This window comes from Schistocerca piceifrons, chromosome 9 (assembly GCF_021461385.2).
Source record: "Schistocerca piceifrons isolate TAMUIC-IGC-003096 chromosome 9, iqSchPice1.1, whole genome shotgun sequence".
Taxonomy (NCBI): domain Eukaryota; kingdom Metazoa; phylum Arthropoda; class Insecta; order Orthoptera; family Acrididae; genus Schistocerca; species Schistocerca piceifrons.
This window is the reverse complement of record NC_060146.1, coordinates 112,820,897-112,844,876: the sequence shown is the minus strand read 5'-3', so window position 1 is coordinate 112,844,876 and position 23,980 is coordinate 112,820,897. Positions and strand designations below refer to the sequence as shown.

The following is a 23,980-nucleotide window of genomic DNA, read 5'->3' as shown; positions in this document are numbered from 1 at the left end:
ACATACACATAATAAATGGACAAACATATACAAACAGCAAAACAAATTACATACACACAGTACATAAGTAGGGTACAAGAACTTATTACACAAAAACAAAAGTACGTACTCATGTAAACAATTATAGATCGTGAACTATGCCTTATACACAAAACATATTACGGGTATTTAACAGATTTTTCATAAGTACCATAATTACGAAGTTGAAAACATAATTAAATTAGTTTGAATTTTTAAAAAATAAGTACAGGTTTCAATCCACAGTCTGAGACAGGTATTCATTTACACTGTAGTAGCATTTTTCCATCAAGTATTTTTTTACTTCACACTTGAAATTATTTTTGCCTTTCAATTCTTTAATTTGAGATGGAAGCATTTAAAAGCTTTATTCCTTAGTGGCTAACATGTTTCTGACTTCTAGTTTTTGCAAAAGAGGGAATGTGTAAGTCTTTACAATGCCTTGTATTGTGATCATGGTAGCTTGAGTTGGTTTGGAGATCGCAGTTATTTTCACTGATCATTTCCAGGCATTTAAAAATATACAGGGTGAGTCACCTAACATTACCGCTGCATATATTTCGTAAACCACATCAAATACTGACGAATCGATTCCACAGACCAAACGTGAGGATAGGGGCTAGTGTAATTGGTTAATACAAACCATAAAAAAATGCACGGAAGTATGATTTTTAACACAAACCGACATTTTTTAAAAATGGAACCCTGTTAGTTTTGTTAGCACATCTGAACATATAAACAAATACGTAATCAGTGCCATTTGTTGCATTGTAAAATGTTAATTACATCCGGAGATATTGTAACCTAAAGTTGACGCTTGAGTACCACTCCTCCGCTGTTCGATCATGTGTATTGGAGAGCACCGAATTAGTAGGGATCCAGAGGGAACGGTGATGGACCTTAGGTACAGAAGAGACTGGAACAGCACATTACGTCCACATGCTAACACCTTTTTATTGGTCTTTTTCACTGACGCACATGTACATTACCATGAGGGGTGAGGTACACGTACACATGTGGTTTCCGTTTTCAATTACGGAGTGGAATAGTGTGTGTCCCGACATGTCAGGCCAATAGATGTTCAATGTGGTGGCCATCATTTGCTGCACACAATTGCAATCTCTGGCGTAATGAATGTCGTACACGCTGCAGTACATCTGGTGTGATGTTGCCGCAGGCTGCCACAATACGTTGTTTCATATCCTCTGGGGTTGTAGGCACATCACGGTACACATTCTCCTTTAACGTGCCCCACAGAAAGAAGTCCAAAGGTGTAAGACCAGGAGAATGGGCTGGCCAATTTATGCATCCTCCACGTCCTATGAAATGCCCGTCGAACATCCTGTCAAGGGTCAGCCTAGTGTTAATTGCGGAATGTGCAGGTGCACCATCATGCTGATACCACATACGTCAACGCGTTTCCAGTGGGACATTTTCGAGCAACGTTGGCAGATCATTCTGTAGAAACGCGATGTATGGTGCAGCTGTTTGGACCCCTGCAATGAAGTGAGGACCAATGAGGTGGTCGCCAATGATTCCGTGCCATACATTTACAGTCCACGGTCGCTGTCGCTCTACCTGTCTGAGCCAGCGAGGATTGTCCACGGACGAGTAATGCATGTTCCGTAGATTCACTGCCCCGTGGTTTGTGAAACCTGCTTCATCGGTAAACAGGTAGAACTGCAACACATTCTCTGTTAATGCCCATTGACAGAATTGCATTTGATGATTAAAGTCATCACCATGTAATTGCTGATGTAGCGACACATGAAACGGGTGAAAGCGGTGACGATGGAGTATGCGCATGACACTACTTTGACTCAGTCCACCGGCTCTCGAAATGTCCCGTGTACTCATGTGTGGGTTCATGGCAACAGCAGCTAACACACCAACTGCACCCGCTTCTCCTGCGACGGGCCTGTTACAGGTTCGTTTGCGTGCTACGACCATACCTGTTGCACACAGTTGGTGGTAGATGTTTTGCAATGTGCGGCATGTTGGATGCTCTCTGTCCGGGTACCGTTCTGCATACATCCTGCAGGCTTCAGCTGCATTTAGTCGACACTCGCCATAGATGAGTATCATCTCCGCCTTTTCAGAGTTCGAATACACCATGGTCACAGTTCCTACAACACTACACTATCACAGACGTCTGGTAACATGGTGTACTACAGTTGGTCTGCGTGCGGAGACGAATGCAGAATAACAATAGCAGCAAGCGCTACATGCGGACACTGCGACAGCTAGACCAAACCACAACAGTGCACTACAGCCACATTCGTAAACACGGTCGTCATCGTAAACATGTCCCTGCAGATGCTGCTCGCCGACTGTCGCCCGTGTTTGTTACAACACGCAACTGAACGTCGGAGGTTTCAAGCGTCAACTTTAGGTTACAATATCTCCGGATGTAATTAACATTTTACAATGCAACAAACGGCACTGATTACGTATTTGTTTATATGTACTAACAAAACGAATGTGGTTCCATTTAAAAAAACCTAGGTTTGTGTTAAAAAACATACTTCTGTGCATTTTTGTATGGTTTGTATTAAACAATTACACTAGCCCCTCTCCTCACATTCGATCTGTGGAATCGGTTCGTCAGTATTTGATGTGGTTTACGAAATATATCCAGCGGTACCATTAGGTGACTCACCCTGTATATCAATGGTATTGTCAGTATTTTTAGTTGTCTGAATAAGGGTCTACAGTGAGTTTGTGGTGGGCTGTGTGTCATGATATGCATAGCTCTCTTTGTCATAATAAAAATGTCATTTAGTCTTGACCTGGTTTTTCCCCAATAACTTATGCCATGTACTGATAGATTATAGTCACTTTCATCATCCGAAACAATTTCATCATCTGATATTTCAGAGTCATTGCCACGCAGAAGAAGAAGAAGAAAAAGAAGAATTTCATCGTCCCGTAGAGCTTCATGTTTTCCACACTTAACCCATAAAGAAAATGTGATGCAAGAATGAAAACAACAAAATATTATTTAAGAACAAACATGATTCACTCTTATTATAAAAATTCATTTTTGCATACCTCATACATACTAATGCATCAATGACTCCAAATGGCGTCATTAGAAATTACACAATAATTACTCAAAAAAATGTACACATAACGGTATTGTAAACTTACCGTATTTCTTTCCCTTTTCCTTGAGGAACTAGGTAAAGTTGGTTCCATAACCAAGAATTTCAGTATACGCAGAATAAAACTAAACACAACAACCATTGTTCACTCACAAATGCAGTAGCACAACTCACGATGCTTCTCTGTTCTGCACTTCAAACAAACAGCGAGTCATGAAAGCAAACGCCACTACAACCTGTTGGCCAAACTTGGAATTACGCAAAGCAATGACAACCAGTATCATTGAAGCATTGGGAAGCTCAAAAAAGCCAGCAATACTAATGATGCCATTTGGAATTGCAGACGCAGAAAGGGTTAAAGATCTTGGCGAAACTAGACAGTCATCAGGACTGAACAGAATCGCCAATCAACGAAGGATCAGCAAGCTGCAAAAGGCATATAAATTAACATGGGCCTACTACAACAAGAAATGCATTTGGACAGATGCAAAACTGAGACATTATTACAAAACTATGATTCTTTCAGACACAGCATATGCAGCTGAAACAATGGTAATTAGCGATCACTCCAAAATTAGGGAAACAGAAAAACAGGAATGAAAAATTCTTAATAAGATTTACAGAGCAATCAACAAAAATCACATCTGGATGAAGACACCTCAGAACGAACTCTATCAAAAGACCAACACAATAACCAATCATGAAACACCGAACAAAGTAAGTTCTCCACACACATCTACAGGATAAAGAACACCAGAACAGCAAAGAAACTACTTGACATCTGTAACAAAGGGTGAATTCAGCACAGAGTGGCTAAAGGAGGTCCAGAGAGACATGCAACAGATCAACATAGAAAATCTCGAAGACCGCAATGATTGCCGGAGTAAAATCATGAATGTCAAGTTCAAGCAAAGAAAAATGCAACAACCTGGTAAAAAGTGGAAAGACGAACAGAAGAAACAACATTCTGAAAGGATGAAGAGTTTCTGGAAGAGGAAGAGGGAAAACATATAAAAATAAAATCATGAATTGAAGTTCAATTGCTCGCCTAAAGGGGAATAATCAATTAAATAAATAATATGAATTATTATGGCCTGGCACAAAAATGAAAATGGTTTCTCTTAGTTCTAACTTTCCATGATATGGCAGATGTATGAACTATTTTATGTCATGAAAAAATGGAAGTATTATAAAATGTTTTAAACAGTTTTTCAATTAACTCAATTCAAAAACATCAATGAAGTAGTTTTTATTTATGTTATGAAAGAGACATTACTTATTAAGGGGATTCCTTTTTTCTATAGCTTTGATGTAGGGAAAAACATTATATTCAGATCACTTCTTTGTGGAAAGAGCAATGTGTTATGTCAGTATGCTGGGATTTTATCGGTGTGGAATTAATTGAAATTCCAAACACTTACATTAGCAAATAAAGCAAACTTCACTCATTCGGCCCTCACTAATCTGAATTGCCAATTCATCGAGATCTTTTTTCTATTATTATAAGCAAAGTATTTGCAAGTACAGTAAATTGCAAAAATTGATGACATCAATCATAAAATTTAAATTTAGCAAACTGCTGCACATGGGTCCCGGCAAGGTGTCAGTTAAGAAGTTGGTATAAGATGCTTTGAGACAGGTCTCAGACACGGGGGGCTCTCTCAGGTGTTCTGTTCAATGTCATTTTAGCACAAGTAATAAGGGAATGTCAGCAATACAAGTGGCTGGAGTGCAGATGGATGGTAATTTCACTTTTCTTGCATATGCAGATGATAGTACTGCTAAGTGAATCAATCCATGAGTTGAAAGAAATATACCATAAAATGGACAACTAAATACAGGAGGCTGGACTAGAAGTGACTCAAAACAAAACAGAGTTCATGCAATTAGGAAGCAGACAAGAGCAGCAAGAATTTTTTTCAGATATAAGTCATGAGGTTCAAGAGAGTTCATCAGTTCAAATACTTGGGATCACGGTTTACCAGCAATAACAGCATAGAAATGGGAAACAAGGATAGAACAGCAGTGGGAATAAAGTGCATGTAGTCCCTCAGGGGAACACTCAGCTCAAAATCAATATCAGTGAATACTAAGATGAGAATATCTAACACAGTGATATGCCCAGCAGCCATGTAGAGTTCAGAAACCTGGAGTATGACTAGACAACAAAAGGAAAAACTATTAATATTTGAAAGAAGAGTAATGAGAAAGATTTCGGGGCCCATCTTAGATAAAGGAGAATGGAGGAGGAGGAATGAGGAAATCTACCTCTTGATGCAACAACGAACAATCCTACAGAAGCTGAAGAGCAAAAGAATTCAATGGGTGATCCATGCAGCCCGTATGCCAGAAGGAAGAGAGATGAATAAATCACTTGAGGGGGAACCAAACAAAAGACACTCCATAGGACGACAGAGGCGATACTGGACGGACAGCTGGCTGAAGTATGTGGCAGCCCTGGGGATAGAAGGCATCTGGAGGAAATGAGCACAAAACTGAAAGGAATGGAGGCAGTTTGTGGAAGCAGTACATGGTCTGCGACAGGTGGACATATATGATATTAAAATGTAAATAATTTAAAAGTGCCCTGTCCTAAATTCACTCATTCTGCTCAAACATCCTATTCTCTGCAATCTCCCCTTTCCTCTGGTGTGTCACCCCCTCCATGTCACCACATGTCATGTGTCAACGTGTGCCACCATCCCAAATTCGACACATACACCTGCTTCCTCCCGGCGAGCCATCAGTCATCCCTCCCAAGCTGCCCTCCCACTCCCTGCCTCTTTTCTCCCCTCACTCACTTGAGCTGGCACAATGTTGTCATAGGTGTGTGTGTGTGTGTGTGTGTGTGTGTGTGTGTGTGTGTGCGTGTGCGTGTATTTAGGAGGGGAGGGGGATGGGGGAGGGAAGGGCATGCTCATGGGGTGTTTTGTGTACTCACACAAAACAGGATTTGTTCAAAAGCTACCAAAGTTTTTAGTTTTTGTCATGTGCCTGTCAACAACTCAACTGGTACAGCAGTTAAGAGGAGCTGAGAAATAAAACATAAGTATGGATTAATGTGCCCAGCTGGGGAAGAGTAACAGAATGAAGTTGAACCAAATCAGGTGATGCTGGGAGAATTACAATGTAAAGTTAGATACAGAAAATAGTAGAAAAGTTGTGCAATTTCGGAGTATAACAACCAACAACTGTAGAAGTATAGAGGATACAAACATTTTTTTCTAAAAGAATTTGTCTAGAGTTTAGCTTTGTACAGAAGTGAGATGTGAAAGATACACAATACCATCCAGAAACGAAAATAAGCTTTTAAAATGTGTTGCTACAAAAGAATGCTGAAGATTAAAGGGAAGGTTGGATAACTAATGAAGAGATAATGAATAAAATTGTGGAGAGAAGAAATTTATAGCAAAACTTGATTAAAATAAGGGATCTGTTCATAGGCTACAATCTGAGGCACCAAGGGCAATGAAGCACTTCACAATAACCTATCCTAGCAAGCCTCTTCTTATCAGCACAACCACTGAAACCTTCATTCATTTGAACCTGCTTACTACATTCTCAGCTAGGTCTCCCTCTGCAATATTTTCCCCTGACACTTCCTTCCACCAGCAAATTAACTATTCTTTGACATCTTAGAATGTGTCCTACTAATTTCTCCTTTTAGTCAAGCACTGTTTTAGATACCGCTCCCCCCACCCCCACCCCCACCCCACTTCGTTTCATTCAGTACATCTTCACTATTTATTTAATCTACCCATATGCCACAAAATTGCTGCCTTCAATGCTGGTGTAAAGTTAACATCACCAATTGATGCAGCCTCTCAAAATTATCTGATATGATGCATACTGTCTCAAAAAATTATTGCAACCACCTCTTCATGAATGTTGACTGGTCTCTGGTAGATGTGGTCTTTCATTAAAGTCAACACAAGGAAGTCTAGTGAAGTAATCTAGAAGGCCACTCTCAGGGACCACCACACCTGATCCACCTGTATTCAAATACTTGATTTGAATGTCATCAGGCCGCTATAGTGGTACGTGATGGAACAGTCCTGTTGCAACAACATCCTTTGGTGTCTGTGGAGAGTGTAATGTTATTTGCAAAAGTTTGGTAGTGTTAGTGGATACGATTCTCATGTAGTAAACAACATGATTCCATGTGTATTTTTTCGTACTTACATTAATTCACTAAGAAAAAATACTTCATTTCACCATGCTGAGCTATAATTAAATGACTTCTGCATTTTTTTTTTTTTTGTGCTGATATCAGTTTTATACCATTTTACTGTTTGTTAATAGTTGCTTGTAAATAAAAGACACGCATTGTGTAAATAGCTTAGGTGAAAACTTTCAAAAATAAGAAAAATATTATTTGTGATTCAGTTATACAGTGCAGTAAAGAATGACCTAAAATACATGTGAAAATGTTAACAATAATTATAGACTGAATTCAGATATGAAATTACTAATTTAAAATACAATGCTAGTATTTGTCAACTGCTTTGTAATTTATTATTTATTCTTCTAAGTTCTTCAAATGTTGTACTTCCATGCATTAAGATTAAGATTGGACCAAACAAAAACACCACTGGACGTTGATTACTCTTTGTAAATTGACAACTTTTATTGTGGTTAAGATTACTAACAACAGAATATTGCTCTGTATTATTAAAAATTTCATTATCAGCCCAAACACTTGTAACTGATGTACAAATTTGGTCAGGTAGCATTCATGAACAGCATGTGACAGGGCATTGCACTGCTTTTTGTTGAAACAAGCTAACTGAGAAGACGTGTGTCCATGTTTTGCCATGAAAAATAAATAAATAAACAGAAATTATTAGAAAATGTGTGTCAGCTTATTGAATAACAACTACAATGTTGGACTTCTGTATCCTGCACCCAAGTTGAGTACAATATATATTATTATTGTTCTAACAATAGTGATGTGATGGTACGATTGAGTTATGTTACCAAGAAAAATCATGTGAAAGTTATGTGTACGAACAAAAATGGGTTACCTCAGAAGAGGAACATTTTCTAACACTATAGGAAATTCCACTTGCAAAACTGTCAATAATTCTGTCCATTTATTCAAGGAGGTGGAAAGAAAGGTTACAGTAAGGTGTCACTGACAATTCCAGCCAAGACATTTCTCAAAAATACTTTCCTAGTGACCTTTTTCCTGAATTTGATAAGGGTTTTCATTTTGATAAGGATTTTCATATGTATATTGATGACAGTTTTGGACATTAAATACTGCTTCCACAAAAAAATAGTGTCATCCATAAACAAGATGACATAAGGAATATCAACATTATTGAACATTGATGCTGCCCTCAGGCTCAGGCACAAAAATTGGCTTGCCACAGATAATATTCTACTTTCTCATCTTGAAGTGCCTGCATGACAAGGATATAAACCATTTTCCTATGCAATGTTTCAAACAAGCTACTGAGTAACATCGAGTTTGTGAGCTGTTGCTTTGGTGCTGATTAAAAGTACTGTTTTGAAATACTGGAGTTCTGTAGGTCCTCTCCGCATACTGGTAGCTTGTCATCTCCAACCACTAGATGTTACTGTGAGTTTACTGTTAGTAAATCATGTTATCTGTGAAATGTAATTTTATTGTACAAAAACATTTCATGACTATATTTTGTGTTGATGTGCAGTTAGTTTTGATATATCCATTCTCATCTGTTGTGGAAATGCATGGACGAAAACAATAAACATTTTGTGGAACTCCACTCACAAGCTACACTTTGTCATTTCATTAAACACAGTGTTTAAGTTGCTGATGTGTGTAGTTACCACTGAAGTTCATTTGTTTCCATATCAGTTTGGAGCGACATTTGAAGTTATTTACTTTCTCTCTCTCCACATGTGTGTGTGTGTGTGTGTGTGTGTGTGTGTGTGTGTTGTGGGGATGTTTTTATCTGGTTGGGTCATGTTTGTTTAATGTGTTAAATAGTGTGCCACCACATAGTCTAGAATAGTCACTTATCACCTGCTTTTTTTTTCTAATGCCTTCTAAATGTGGAAATTTTCTTCTGTGTACATTTATAGTAGGAGTTATGACTGATAAAGCAAAAACATAAACAAAAAATTTTACCAAACTTAATTCTCAATATGCCATCATCAATGTTATTTTGTGGGTGCCACCAGGTTTCAAAATTTGCTGAGGTTGCTTCATTACATGTTCAGTTATCTGTTTTAGAGAGGCAGACAACAGTTTTGAAGTAGTGCTGTGGGCAAAAGTCAAAATTCTGGGGCCCAACTCTGTTTTCACACACATTTTCTATCTGCCAGGAAGTTTGTATCAAATTTCTTCTTCAGTTATTCAATTACCCAACAATGAATGAATAATGATGATGCAACACTGAAACTGGATGACAGAATTCCCTTCCACAGTCTCATGTTAGATGGGCATCTATGTCTTGGAAACATCAGATTGATATTTTATACCAAAAATTAGGAAAAATCTGTTAATGCAATATGAACAATGTCAAAACTTCTGAATTATGACCAAAGGAGAAAGGTGTTTTGCACATTTCCAACTTTTGTGAGGGAGTGTGCAGCAGCCAAGCATATAAACAGAGCATTTATCCTCCAAAAAATGGTAGTTGGAATTCCACGCAGTCATCCCAGTTATATGGATTCATTTCGTTCACCCAAATTTACTAACACTCCAGGTGTAACAATGTTATGTGATGTCACTCAGGTGCAAACAGGAAGGGAACAGAACACTAACAACTATGGGCATCCTTTTTATTTTTCAGGATTTAGATTGTTGTGAAAGGTAATCTTATAGCATAGAACAAGGTGTAGGTTAGGTTTAAAGGTGACAATTTGGTTTTGAATAGGTGAAGCCAACAAAATTGGATATGAAATCTTAGTTGAGGTGGAACACTGATTTGTAGTACAGCGCAAAGCATAGGTTATGTTGAAAGCTGATAGTATGATTGCAAGTGGACAGAGAATTGGCATGGCGGGTTATAAGATGTGTTGCGTAATGGTTTGACCAGTGTCTTTTGTCGTACTGCGCACTACAAAATGTTCCACCTACCTCAGTACGGTGTCTGGTCACCAGCCCGATTCTCTGCATACGTAAAGATCGTCAATACTTACATTTGCAAAGTCCGCCTAAACTCTGGTAGCAAGCTATCCTGTAATATCTTATAACGATTTACGGGTGGAGGGTTATTGCTTCACTCTTTTAGAAAAAAATGTCAAAATTCCATAAAAAATTCTTTGTTTCTTTACGTTCAAAATTAAAGAACTTGCCATCAGCTCGTATTTATTTAAATGACTAATATCAATGTCCCCCCCCCCATGAACCATGGACCTTGCCGTTGGTGGGGAAGCTTGCGTGCCTCAGCGATACAGATAGCTGTATCGTAGGTGCAACCACAACAGCAGGGTATCTGTTGAGAGGCCAGACAAATGTGTGGTTCCTGAAGAGGGGCAGCAGCTTTTTTAGTAGTTGCAGGGGCAACAGCGTCGATAACTGACTGATCTGGCCTAGTAACACTAACCAAAACGGCCTTGTTGTGCTGGTACTGCGAGCGGCTAAAAGCAAGGGGAAACTAAAGGCGTAATTTTTCCTGAGGGCATGCAGCTTTACTGTATGGTTAAATGATGATGGCGTCCTCTTGGGTAAAATATTCCGGAGGTAAAATATTCCGGAGGTAAAATAGTCCCTCATTCAGATCTCCGGGCAGGGACTACTCAGGAAGATGTTGTTATCAGGAGAAAGAAAACTGGCGTTCTACGGATGGGAGTGTGGAATGTCAGATCCCTTAACCGGGCAAGTAGGTTAGAAAATTTAAAAATGGAAATGGGTACGTTAAAGTTAGATATAGTGGGAATTAGTGAAGTTCGGCGGCAGGAGGAACAAGACTTCTGGTCAGGTGAATACAGGGTTATAAATACAAAATCAAATAGGGGCAATGCAGGAGTAGGTTTAATAATGAATAGGAAAATAGGAATGCGGGTAAGCTACTACAAACAGCATAGTGAACGCATTGTTGTGGCCAAGTTAGATACGAGGCCCGCTACTACCACAGTAGTACAAGTTCGTATGCTGACTAACTCCAAAGATGATGAAGAGATTGATGAAATGTATGGTGAGATAAAAGAAATTATTCATATAGTGAAGGGAGACAAAAATTTAATAGTTACGGGTGACTGGAACTCGATAGTAAGAAAAGGGAGAGAAGGAAATGGAAGAGGTGAATATGCAATGGGGGTAAGCAATGAAAGAAGAAGCCACCTGGTAGAATTTTGCACAGAGCATAACTTAATCATAGCTAACACTTGGTCCAAGAATCATAAAAAAGGTTGTATACATGGAAGAATCCTGGAGATACTGAAAGGTTTCAGATAGATTATATAATGGTAAGACAGAGATTTAGGAACCAGGTTGTAAATTGTAAGACATTTCCAGGGGCAGATGTGGATTCTGACCACAATCTATTGGTTATGAACTGCAGAGTGAAACTGAAGAAACTGCAAAAAGGTGGGAATTTAAGGAAATGGGACCTGGATAAACTGAAAAAACCAGAGGTTGTAGAGTGTTTCAGGGAGAGCATAAGGGAACAATTGACAGGAATGGGGGAAAGAAATACAGTAGAAGAAGAATGGGTAGCTCTGAGGGACGAAGTAGTGAAGGTAGCAGACGATCAGGTTGGTAAAAAGACGAGGGCTAATAGAAATCCTTGGGTAACAGAAGAGATACTCAAATATTGATGAAAGACGAAAATACAAACATGCAGTAAACAAAGCAGGCAAAAAGGAATACAAACGTCTCAAAAATTAGATAGACAAGAATTGCAAAATGGCTAAGCAGGGATGGCTAGAGGACAAATGTAAGGATGTAGAAGCGTATATGACTAGGGGTAAGATAGATACTGCCTACAGGAAAATTAAAAGAGACCTTTGGATAAAAGAGAACCACTTGCATGAATATCAAGAGCTCAGATGGAAACCCAGTTCTAAACAAAGAAGGGAAAGCAGAAAGGTGGAAGGAGTATATAGAGGGTCTATACAAGGGCGATGTTCTTGAGGACAATATTATGGAAATGGAAGAGGATGTAGATGAAGATGAAATGGGAGATATGATACTGCGTGAAGAGTTTGACAGAGCATTCCATTAGAACTACTGATAACCTTGGGAGAGCCAGCCCTGACAAAACTCTATCATCTGGTGAGCAAGATGTATGAGACAGGTGAAATACCCTGAGACTTCAAGAAGAATATAATAATTCCAATACCAAAGAAATCAGGTGTTGACAGACGTGAAAATTACCGAACTATCAGTTTAATAGGCCAAAGTTGCAAAATACTAAAACGAATTCTTTACAGACATATGGAAAAACTGGTAGAAGCTGACCGAGGCAATACTGACCCTATGAGTTATCTTAGAAAATAGATTAAGGAAAGGCAAACCTACATTTCTAGCATTTGTAGACTTACAGAAAGCTTTTGACAATGTTGATTGGAATACTCTCTTTCAAATTCTGAAGGTGGCAGGGGTGAAATATAAGGCTATTTACAATTCGTACAGAAACCAGATGGCAGTTATAAGAGTCGAGGGGCATGAAAGGGAAGCAGTGGTTCGGAAGGGAGTGAGACAGGGTTGTAGCCTATTCCCTGATGGTATTCAATCTGTATATTGAGCTAGCACTAAAGGAAACAAAAGAAAAATTTGGTGTAGTAAATAAAATTCACAGAGAAGAAATAAAAACTTTGAGGTTCGCCAATGACACTGTAATTCTGTTAGAGACAGCAACGGACTTGGAAGAGCAGTTGAACAGAATGGACATTGTCTTGAAAGGAGGATATAAGATGAACATCAACAAAAGCAAAATGAGGATAATGGAATGTAGTCGCATTAAATCGGGTGATGCTGAGGTATTAGATTAGGAAACGAGACGCTTAAAGTAGTAAATGAGTTTTGCTACTTGTGGAGCAAAATAACTGATGATGGTCGAAGTAGAGAGGATATAAAATGTAGATCGGCAATGGCAAGGAAAGTGTTTCTGAAGAAGAGACATTTGTTAACACCAAGTATAGATTTAAATGTCAGGAAGTCTTTTCTGAAAGTACACTCCTGGAAATGGAAAAAAGAACCCACCATACTTGCTCCGGACACTGCAAGAGGGCTGTACAAGCAATGATCACACGCACGGCACAGCGGACACACCAGGAACCGCGGTGTTGGCCGTCGAATGGCGCTAGCTGCGCAGCATTTGTGCACCGCCGCCGTCAGTGTCAGCCAGTTTGCCGTGGCGTACGGAGCTCCATCGCAGTCTTTAACACTGGTAGCATGCCGCGACAGCGTGGACATGAACCGTATGTGCAGTTGACGGACTTTGAGCGAGGGCATATAGTGGGCATGCGGGAGGCCGGGTGGACGTACTGCCGAATTGCTCAACACGTGGGGCGTGAGGTCTCCACAGTACATCCATGTTGTCGCCAGTGGTCGGCGGAAGGTGCACGTGCCCGTCGACCTGGGACCGGACCGCAGCGACGCACGGATGCACGCCAAGCCCGTAGGATCCTACGCAGTGCCGTAGGGGACCGCACCGCTACTTCCCAGCAAATTAGGGACACTGTTGCTCCTGGGGTATCGGCGAGGACCATTCACAATCGTCTCCATGAAGCTGGGCTACGGTCCCGCACACCGTTAGGCCGTCTTCCGCTCACGCCCCAACATCGTGCAGCCCGCCTCCAGTGGTGTCGCGACAGGCGTGAATGGAGGGACAAATGGAGACGTGTCGTCTTCAGCGATGAGAGTCGCTTCTGCCTTGGTGCCAATGATGGTCGTATGCGTGTTTGGTGCCGTGCAGGTGAGCGCCACAATCAGGACTGCATACGACCGAGGCACACAGGGCCAACACCCGGCATCATTGTGTGGGGAGCGATCTCCTACACTGGCCGTACACCACTGGTGATCGTCGAGGGGACACTGAATAGTGCATGGTACATCCAAACCGTCATCGAACCCATCGTTCTACCATTCCTAGACCGGCAAGGGAACTTGCTGTTCCAACAGGACAATGCGCGTCCGCATGTATCCCGTGCCACCCAACGTGCTCTAGAAGGTGTAAGTCAACTATCGTGGCCAGCAAGATCTCCGGATCTGTCCCCCATTGAGCATGTTTGGGACTGGATGAAGCGTCGTCTCACGCGATCTGCACGTCCAGCACGAACGCTGGTCCAACTGAGGCACCAGGTGGAAATGGCATGGCAAGCCGTTCCACAGGACTACATCCCCATCTCTACGATCGTCTCCATGGGAGAATAGCAGCCTGCATTGCTGCGAAAGGTGGATATACACTGTACTAGTGCCGACATTGTGCATGCTCTGTTGCCTGTGTCTATGTGCCTGTGGTTCTGTCAGTGTGATCATGTGATGTATCTGACCCCAGGAATGTGTCAATAAAGTTTCCCCTTCCTGGGAGAATGAATTCACGGTGTTCTTATTTCAATTTCCAGGAGTGTATTTGTATGGAGTGTAGCCATGTATAGAAATGAAACGTCGACGATAAATAGTTTAGATAAAAAGAGAATAGAAGCTTTCAAAATGTGGTGCTACAGAAGAATACTGAAGATTAGATGGGTAGATCACATAACTAATGAGGAGCTTTTGAATAGAATTGGGGACAAGAGAAATTTGTGTCACAACTTGACTAGAAGAAGGGATTGGTTGGTAGGACATATTCTGAGGCATCAAGGGATCACCAGTTTAGTATTGGAGGGCAGTGTGGAGGGTAAAAATCACAGAGGGAGACCAAGAGATGAATACACTAAACAGATTCAGAAGGATGTAGGTTGCAAAAGGTACTGGGAGATGAAGAAGCTTGCACAGGATAGAGTAGCATGGAGAGCTGCATCAAACCAGTCTCTGGACTGAGGACCACAACAAGAACAACATCAATGTCCTCAGCTCATAGTTCATACAACCCAGAATACACAAAAGACAGCCAGAGATGTACTTAAGACCGACCTGAATTATTACGTGATCTCCAGTCGATACTCTGCTACAATATATGAGTTTCACATTCAGTCTCTTTTTTTCAGTGGATTTCTCATAAAGAAACTGCTTGCCAGCTATTCCATAGATGAATATGAAACATGGCATGTGGAATTCTACAAAGGCCAAAAGTTCACATGCGTTTATCTTTCCAAATAAACACTTCACAAAGCTCAAATTACCACAATCTGTCCGTAAATGCTACTGCTTTCAAGGCAATACCATTCAGATGTGAAATACCAGTAACTTCTTCATTTTACTCATAACGTAGACAGACACGTCCAACATGACCTATACGTCTGATAGCTAGTAAACGACTCCTGAATGCTGCTTCTTCCACAGCCTATAACTACCTGGCAGTGCACAGGAACTGCTAAACTCTGAATGGCTGATCAAAATGACCAGCCAATCAGAACAGTTGTTCGAGATCATTCTCACGCCAAAACTGTCCTACACCAATCACTATTCACAGATGCACTTACACCACTTCATCATGTAAATCTTAATAAAACAATTAACAAAACCAAATGAAAAGAAAACTAAGCTTGAAATGACTTTAGAAAATCATTACTCTGCAAGTGGCTATTCTGGCCACCTGACAAAGCAAGTACCCTTGGACATTCATCACTGGCAAGGTAGGAAAATTACATTTTCATTGCAACTGCTTGCTTCACACTTTCCCATGACATAATTATATAATGTTTAAAATCAGATAATAATGAATCTTTACATATGTCCCACATATACATTCTCGCTCTCTCTCATTTATTCACACAACAAAACAAATAGTTATTAAATAGACATTAATCCTCTCTGAATTCTATGTTATGAAAATGAAAAATGGTGAACGTTTTTAATTATAAAAAATCAAAATAAATTGTTCTGCCACTTAATAAACTTCAGTAGTAATTCCAGATGATACTAAAAGACAAACTGCTATGAATCCTAATTGACTTTAATCTTATACACGTCGGTTTTTGGTGTTTTAGATAATTGTTTCTAAATCTGAAAGTATCACAGCTAGACAGCTGAGATTTTAATACAACCTCCCTTTTAATAACAAAGGGCTGTATATTGAATAATATTTAATACTGTTTATTTAGATTCTTAGGGGCTTGAATATTCTGTCACTTGAACTAACACTGGTTGCGCTTCCCACGGCTAGGCTAGCGACAGGTGCAAGTGAGTCACGCTAAGATACCAGTGGCTGTATTTTGCCACTGCCAACGGCTCCAAAGCTACAAGCCCGTACTTCAAAGTAGCTTACTGCAATAAAATGCTACTGCGTATTGACTCGCAACGTTACAAAAAGATGCTCAAGAATAAGAAATAACTTCCACTACTGTCACTATATTTCTAAAATTGTACAACCAGTCTTAAAATACAGGCAGCGTAACAGTTTAAATAAAGATGTACATATTTATAACCTAGGGGAGATTGTGTGTATCACCTGGCAAGGCATTACACGAAAGGTGCAGACAATAGTCTGTATGGAGATCAAAATGTTTAACAAGATTTCATAGTACCTACAGGGAAGTCAACCTGCAAGAATATTTTAGTAATAAGTGTTTTTATAGTATTACTGAATCTATTTTAAAGGAGTAGATTATGTACCTTTGCGCCATACTAGCCATACATAACTGAGATGATTGTGTGTTTGTAATTGTTTCTAGCAAGTTATGGCATGACTTTAAACATATGTCCAACATCCAAATTCTCTATGTGAATAAATAAGTTACTATTCTACATTACACAATGTAATTATCCACTGCAGCCTAAGAACAACTCACCTCTTTAACAATGCTTAGTGGATCCTGCATACTATTGTGGCCATCCGGCACCTCCCACTCCTGTAGACAATGAATAGTAGTAAAAAGAGTTACTCTTGTAGGTGCATAATGCTTAAGTCATGTCATGAATATCATTCAACTTTTTTCCCTTCTACAATGCACAGCAAATGATGTACACAGAGCCAGCCAGTTCTTTCTAATTTAGTGACCTTTGCAATTAACAGTTTTATACAAAAGTGGAGGGGCTAACAAAAATGTAAGATTCAATTTTATGCTCCATATATAGGTAACTAGCTGACTAACCTGACATTACCTGTCTATTTGTTTTGCCAATTTGCTATTAGAAACAAAAACAAAAAGTGAATTATGTTTGTGGTGAAGTATCGAAAAAATTTCATTTCCATGTATTCGTGAAAAGATCTTTAAAATTACGAAACAGCTGTACAAAGAAATATGCATCATGTACAAATGTACAGGTACAGAATCCAGATTAAGAAACATGATCCTGGCAATTTCTGTACATCGGTACTTCGGGCGTAGCTGCTTTGCATGTCTACGAATGCAATTTTGTAAACCGAGTCATGATAGGCAATAGTGTGGTTTCAGTTGCCTGAGACTGCAGATGTGTGTGCGAGTTGCATCTGCATGTATGTGTGTGTGTGTGTGTGTGTGTGTGTGTGTGTGTGTGTGTCTGTTGTTGACAAAGGCCTTAATGGCCGAAAGCTATAATTGTGTGAATCTTTTTGTTGTGCCTATAGCGGCTCAGCATCTCTGTTATATGGTGAGTGGCAACTTTCCTTCTCTAATATTGTTACATTCCATCCTGGATTTTCCATTGTTTGATTTTGTAAACTGAGGAAGAGAAGACTTGTGTTTTAACACCCCACTGACAATGAGGTCATTAGAGATGGAGCACAAGCTCGGACAACAATCCTGATATTTACCTTAAGCAACTGAAGAAAATCATGGAAAACCTAAATTACAATGGCCAGATGCTGGTTTGAACTGTTGTCCTCCCAAATGCAAATCCAGTGTGCTAACCCCTGCACTACCTGCTCGGTAATTTTGTAAAGTTTTCTATGGCAATGCCTCTTTACAGCTCTATAGACTGCTGTCATTGCTGTCTACAACCACTTGGGCTTCACAGTTGAAGGATGTCAAAAGCACTGCCAGATGTTAGGGATTTTCCTAAGTTGGCTCAATTGCAGGAGTATCTTAGTAGTAAAGAGTAAATGTATTAAAACGTGATGCAAGATGTGACAATTTTTTCACATATCTCTCTGTTTACGGCATCATATCCCTTCAATATGAGTCATACAATGATATAATTTTGTATGTACCCTTCAATATGAGTCATACAATGATATAATTTTGTATGTACACTCAGTGGCATATGTGGATACTGTCTGCAAGAAGTGTTACAAATAAGTAATTAATTTAAATGGCATGCATGATGCAGAAATTTTTCACATGTCTCAGTGTTAATGAAGTCATCTCTCTTTAACTATGTGTGGTACCATGGTATACTTTTGTAGAAGCATTTAGTGTCATACGTGGATGCTGCCTGCGAAATTTATTAAGAATACAGTTAATAGCACAGAAGTAGTACATTTAGATGTCATGCATGTTGTGGAAGTATTTTGTGCATCTCACTGTTTATGTCATATGTCTTTAACTATGTTAGTCAGCTGATTCTTACTCAGACAGCCATCGTAGCTTGACAGTAAGGGATATATGTACCAAGTTTGGTTGAAATTGGTCCAGTGGTTCAGGAGGAGATGTGGAAGTGGCACTCAAATGCAGGAGAAAACACTTTCTGATTCTGCACCTGCATGAGCCCATTATGTTGTGTGTTCCAGATTTCTGCACATGAATGAAACTGATTTCTTTCAGTGCTACAGGAAAAAAATAGTGACAATTCAATTGCACCATTTCAAGACTAGAGTGTAATCCAGAAACTGACAGCCTGAATATAAAACTGCTTATAGTTCATTTTCACTACATTTTGCTGATTTATTCTACTGTTACACAAAAACAATGGCATGTAAAGCAGTACAAATCCATAAATTAGGAACTATAGGTAGATGAGACATGAGAAATATCCTCCGACAAGAATTTAATAATTCTAATTGCAAATAAGCAGGTGCTGGCAGGTGCAAATTCTACTGAAGTCTCATTTTAATAAGTCATGGTTGAAAAGTACTGACACAAATTATTTGTGGAAAAATGGAAACAAACTGACTTCAGGGAAAATCAGATAGGGTTAATGTAGGAATGCACATGATAATATGTATCCAACTACTTATCTGAGGAAATAGATTAAAGACACATTAACCCACATTTATAGCAATTACAGATTAAAAGCAAGCTTTTGACAATGCTGACTGTGATACACCCTTTGAAATTCTGAAGGTAGCAGCGAAAAGGCTCATGAACTGAAATGCTGTTTATAACTTGAACAGAAAGTAGGTTACAGTTCCAAGAATTGAAAAAACACGAATAGGAAGTAGTAGCTGAGAATGGAGTGAGGCATTGTTGTTGCCTTCCTTCATGTTATATAATCTGTAAACTGGGCAAGTAGAAAAGGAAACCACGAAAAAATTCCACAATAGAAAATCGAGGATGCAATGTAACAATATTGTGAACAGGAAAGAGGATGTAGGTTTACAAACTGTCAGGCATTGGGAAACGTAGTGTTCAATAGCTGTAAGAGCATGGGCATTAGGGATGTTAAATGGAGGTAGCATCAATAGTTATGTGCTGGGCACCATGTTGTAAAGGAACAAGAACTGTGGAGTGTCAGTAGAGGAAATGGTTGGTATCTTATACATATAAGGGTAGGTTGCTGGTAATAGGCTGAAGGTGTTGGTCTACAAGAGCAGAGATTTTCTCAATGAGAGGATAGTAACCGGCCACAATGGCATGTCTTAGGTGGTTGAGTTTATGGACTTTAGGAAGCATGTAGAAGGTAGGAGTGCGGGGAGTAATGGGGGCGAGGAGAGGTATAGATTCCAGGGAGAAGTTGTGGAATGGGTCTGAGAATTTGAGGAGAGACTGGAGATCCTGCTGGCTTTCTGGAATAGGGTCACTATAGCAGGGTGTAGTGTTTATAAACAACGCTGGTGTAGCATTTATCAGCAGGTAGCATTATAAGGTTGGGATCAGTTTTTATGGGTTGGATTACAATTCATTCCATGGATGAAAGGTTAGTTTGCATTTGAGGGATTAAGAGAATGATGGTGAGGCAAGGTTCAAGGTTTGAGGTTAATAAATTCTGGAAAGTTAGCAGGGGTGATTTGGGGGCAGTGGCGGTGGATCAGTTGGATGGAGGAGTGAACTGAGTCAGGCAAGGTACAACATTGATCCTTGATTGACTCTGATTGGTGGAGTTGGTGGCGAAAAACTTTTTGCACTGTAGGGACTGGGAGAAGGAGAGAAAATCTTTAACAAGTCCTGCATGATTTAATTTGGGACTGGGACAAAAGGTGAGGTTTTTGGAAAGGACTGGTACTTCTGCAGGGTTAAAGCTTTTGGAGGAAATGTTCATGACTGTGTTTTGGGCTGTTTACATTCTGGAATCTGTGTGGTGGTGGGAGAATGTTTTGGAGGGAGGGGTAAATGTAGTAGGTCAGTGAGCAGGGTTTGTCAGCTATGAGGGGATGTGGGGGAGTTCTGGATGTTGCTTTAGAGGTGGTGGACAGTGGTAGCCCAAGTTGGGAGTACAAAGTGAGCCGGTTGGAGAGTTTTTTGAAGTGGTGTTGTGCATGTTGCTCTAGTTCCTGGCAGGCAAGAGTTTCAGTGTGTGTTATGGGATCCAGGAATTTGGATATGCACTGTACTCCCAAATTCAATCATGCAGGACTTGTTAAAGACCTTCTCTCCTTCTCCTGGTCCCTATAGTGGAAACACTTTTTCACCACCAACCCTACCAATCAGACTCAAGCAAAGACCAATGTTGAACCCTACTAGACTCAGTTTACTGCTTCATCGAACCGTGATCCACACCACTGTCCTCACATCACTCCCTGCTAACTTTCCATGGAAAGAACCACAATCCATCAAGTATAAACTTTTCCCAACCTTTAATCCTACCTGCTGACTAAGGCTCCAGCACTGCTGTTTTGAACCTGGAGGAAGGACTCTGCCAGCAGTCAGTCATCCACTTACAAACGGTACCACAGTGACACCTTGCCGGCCGCGGTGGTCTAGAGGTTCTAGGCGCTCAGTCCGGAACCGCGGGACTGCTACGGTCGCAGGTTCGAATCCTGCCTCGGGCATGGATGTGTGTGATGTCCTTAGGTTAGTTAGGTTTAAGTAGTTCTAAGTTCTAGGGGACTGATGACCTAAGATGTTAAGTCCCATAGTGCTCAGAGCCATTGACACCATTCCAGAAACCAAGTGTGATCTCCACTCTCTCCTCAAATCCTTAGGTCCATCCCACAACCTCTCCATGGAGTCTCTCTCTCTCTCTCTCTCTCTCTCTCTCTCTCTCTCTCTCTCTCCCCTCACCCCCACTACCCCCTTCATTCCTACCTTCTACATGCTTCCTAAAGTCCATAAATCCAATCACCCAGATGCCCCATTGTGGCTGGTTACTGTGCTCCCACAGAGAGACTCTATGCTCTCATAGAACAACACCTTCAGCCTCTTACCAGCAACCTATCCTCCTATATAAAAGATACCACCCATTTCTTCCACCGACTCTCCACAGCTCCTGTTCATCACTATTGATGCCACCTACCTTTACACTAACATCCCTAATACCCATGGTCTTTTACCACTATTGAACACTACTTTCCCAAATCCTCACAGATTCCAAAGCTACAACCTCTTTCTGATCGCCATGGCCAACTATATCCTCACTAACAATTAATTCTCCTTTAAGGCATTACCTACAAACAAATCTGGGGTACAGCTATGGGCACTCGCATGGCGCCATCCCATGCCAACTTCTTCATGGGACATCTAGAGGAATCCTTCAAAAAAATCTAGAATCCTAAACCCCTCACCTAGTTTAGATTCACTGATAACATCATCTTCATCTGGATTGAGGGTAAGACACCCTATCCACATTCCCCCAGAACATCAACACTTAGTCCCCCATTCACTTCATCTGGCCCTAATCAACCCAACAAGTAACCTTCCTCGATGATAACCTCCACCTCAAAGATGGCTATATCAATACCTCTTTCCATGTCAAACCTACAAACCACCAGCAACACCTCTACTTCGACAGCTGCCACCCATTCCATACTAGGAAGTCCATTACATACACCCTAGCTACCCATGCCGTCGCATCTGTAGGGAAAATCTCTCTCTCTCTCTCTCTCTCTCTCTCTCTCTGAATACACCATCAGGTTTTCTATTACCTCTCATCATGTCCCACTACTCTTCCCACCCCTCCCACAGTGATATTCCACTGCCCATCAAACCCATACGATATGCCCATCTATCCTAACACAACTTGCGTCATGGCTTGTATCCCTGTAATAAACCTAGGAGGACGACCTGCCCCATACATCGTCCCACCACCACTTGCTCCAGTGTTGTCACAGGCATCACCAATCCCATCAAAAACAGGGCTACCTGTAAAACCAGTCATGTGATCCACAAGCTAAGCTGCAACCACTGTGTTGCATCCTACGTTTGCATGACAACTAACAAGTTGTCGGTCCGCATGAATGGCCACCAACAAACTGTGGACAAGGAACAGCTGGACCACCCCATTGCGGAGCACACCACCCAACACAACACAACATTCTTCATTTCAGTCACTGCTTCACTGCCTGTGCTTTTTGGATCCTTCCCACCAACACCAGCCTTTCTGAACTGCGGAGATGGAGAACTCTCCCTGCAACATATACTGTGTTCTTGTAACCCTCCTGGCCTCAAGTTTCATTATTCTTTGTCCTTACCCTCTAGCCCCTTTCCCTGTTCCTCTGTTCCACCAACACACCCACAGTCTTTCTATCTCTTTCCTTTTCTGGTAATCTCCACCTTCCTCGCCCTCCGACTAACCTCCTTACTGCACCTAGCTGCCCTACCCTCTCTCCACCTCATCCCTGTATGCCCCCACAAGCAGCACTTTACTGTCCCCCACCCCTACCCCACTTTCCATCCTCCTCCTTATTCTCATCACCCATTTGCATCTTCCATTATGCGCATCTGCTGGCAGTGTGACTTCAGCAACAACAGACTGTGGTCATTGTGTGAAATGTGTTAGTGTGTGTGTGTGTGTGTGTGTGTGTGTTACATCTCCAATGAAAGCCTTGTTGGCTGGAAGCTCATTTTCAAACAGTCTTTTTATTATGCCTGTCTGTGACCCAGATTGCTAATCACCATGACTAACTATATCCTCACCCACAATTACTTCTCCTTTGAAGGCGTTACCCACAAACAAATCTAAGGTACAGGCTATGGGCACTCGAATGGCACCATCTTATGCCAACCTATTCATAGACCATCTACAGTAATTCTTCCTAAACACCCAGAATCCCAAACTCCTCATCTGGTTCAGATTCACTGATGACACCTTCATTATCTGGATCGATGGTGAGGACACCCTATCCATATTCCTCCATAACATCAAAACTTTATCCCCCATTCACTTCACCTGGTCCTATTCAACCCACAAATAACCTTCCTCAATGTTGACCCCATCTCAAAGAAGGCTACATCAGTACCTCTGTTCACATCAAACCTAGACCACCAGCAATACCTCCATTTTGATAGCTGCCACCCATTCCATACCAAGAAGTCCTTTACATACAGCCTAGCCACCCATGGTCATTTGCATCTGTATTGATGAATAGTCCCTCATGAAATACACCAAGGTTCTTGCTGAGGCTGTCATAGATTGTAATTATCCCCCTCCCCCCAAAACTGTAAAAAGCAGATCTCCCATACCTTATCTCTCCAGTCACACACCACCCTCCAAAGTCCCACCATCCAGCCACATAGGAGCATTCCCCTCATGACTCAGTACCACCCAAAACTGGAGCAACCGCATCACATTCTCTGCCACGGTT

The 23,980-nt window shown here is 40.8% G+C and overlaps 1 protein-coding gene across 6 annotated transcripts in view; it reads right to left on the bottom strand.

Annotated features, from left to right (window-relative positions):
• LOC124717258 (zinc finger protein interacting with ribonucleoprotein K-like) overlaps positions 1-23,980 on the bottom strand; it is a 239,555-nt gene that overhangs the window by 160,279 nt on the left and 55,296 nt on the right. For 5 of the 6 annotated variants that reach the window (XM_047244060.1, XM_047244065.1, XM_047244064.1 and 2 more), the window contains one exon: positions 16,953-17,012. The exons of the other annotated variant lie outside the window; for it this stretch is intronic. In XM_047244060.1, the coding sequence (XP_047100016.1) occupies positions 16,953-17,012 (60 nt within the window). The remainder of the gene's footprint in view (positions 1-16,952; positions 17,013-23,980) is intronic. 6 annotated transcript variants of the gene reach the window in all.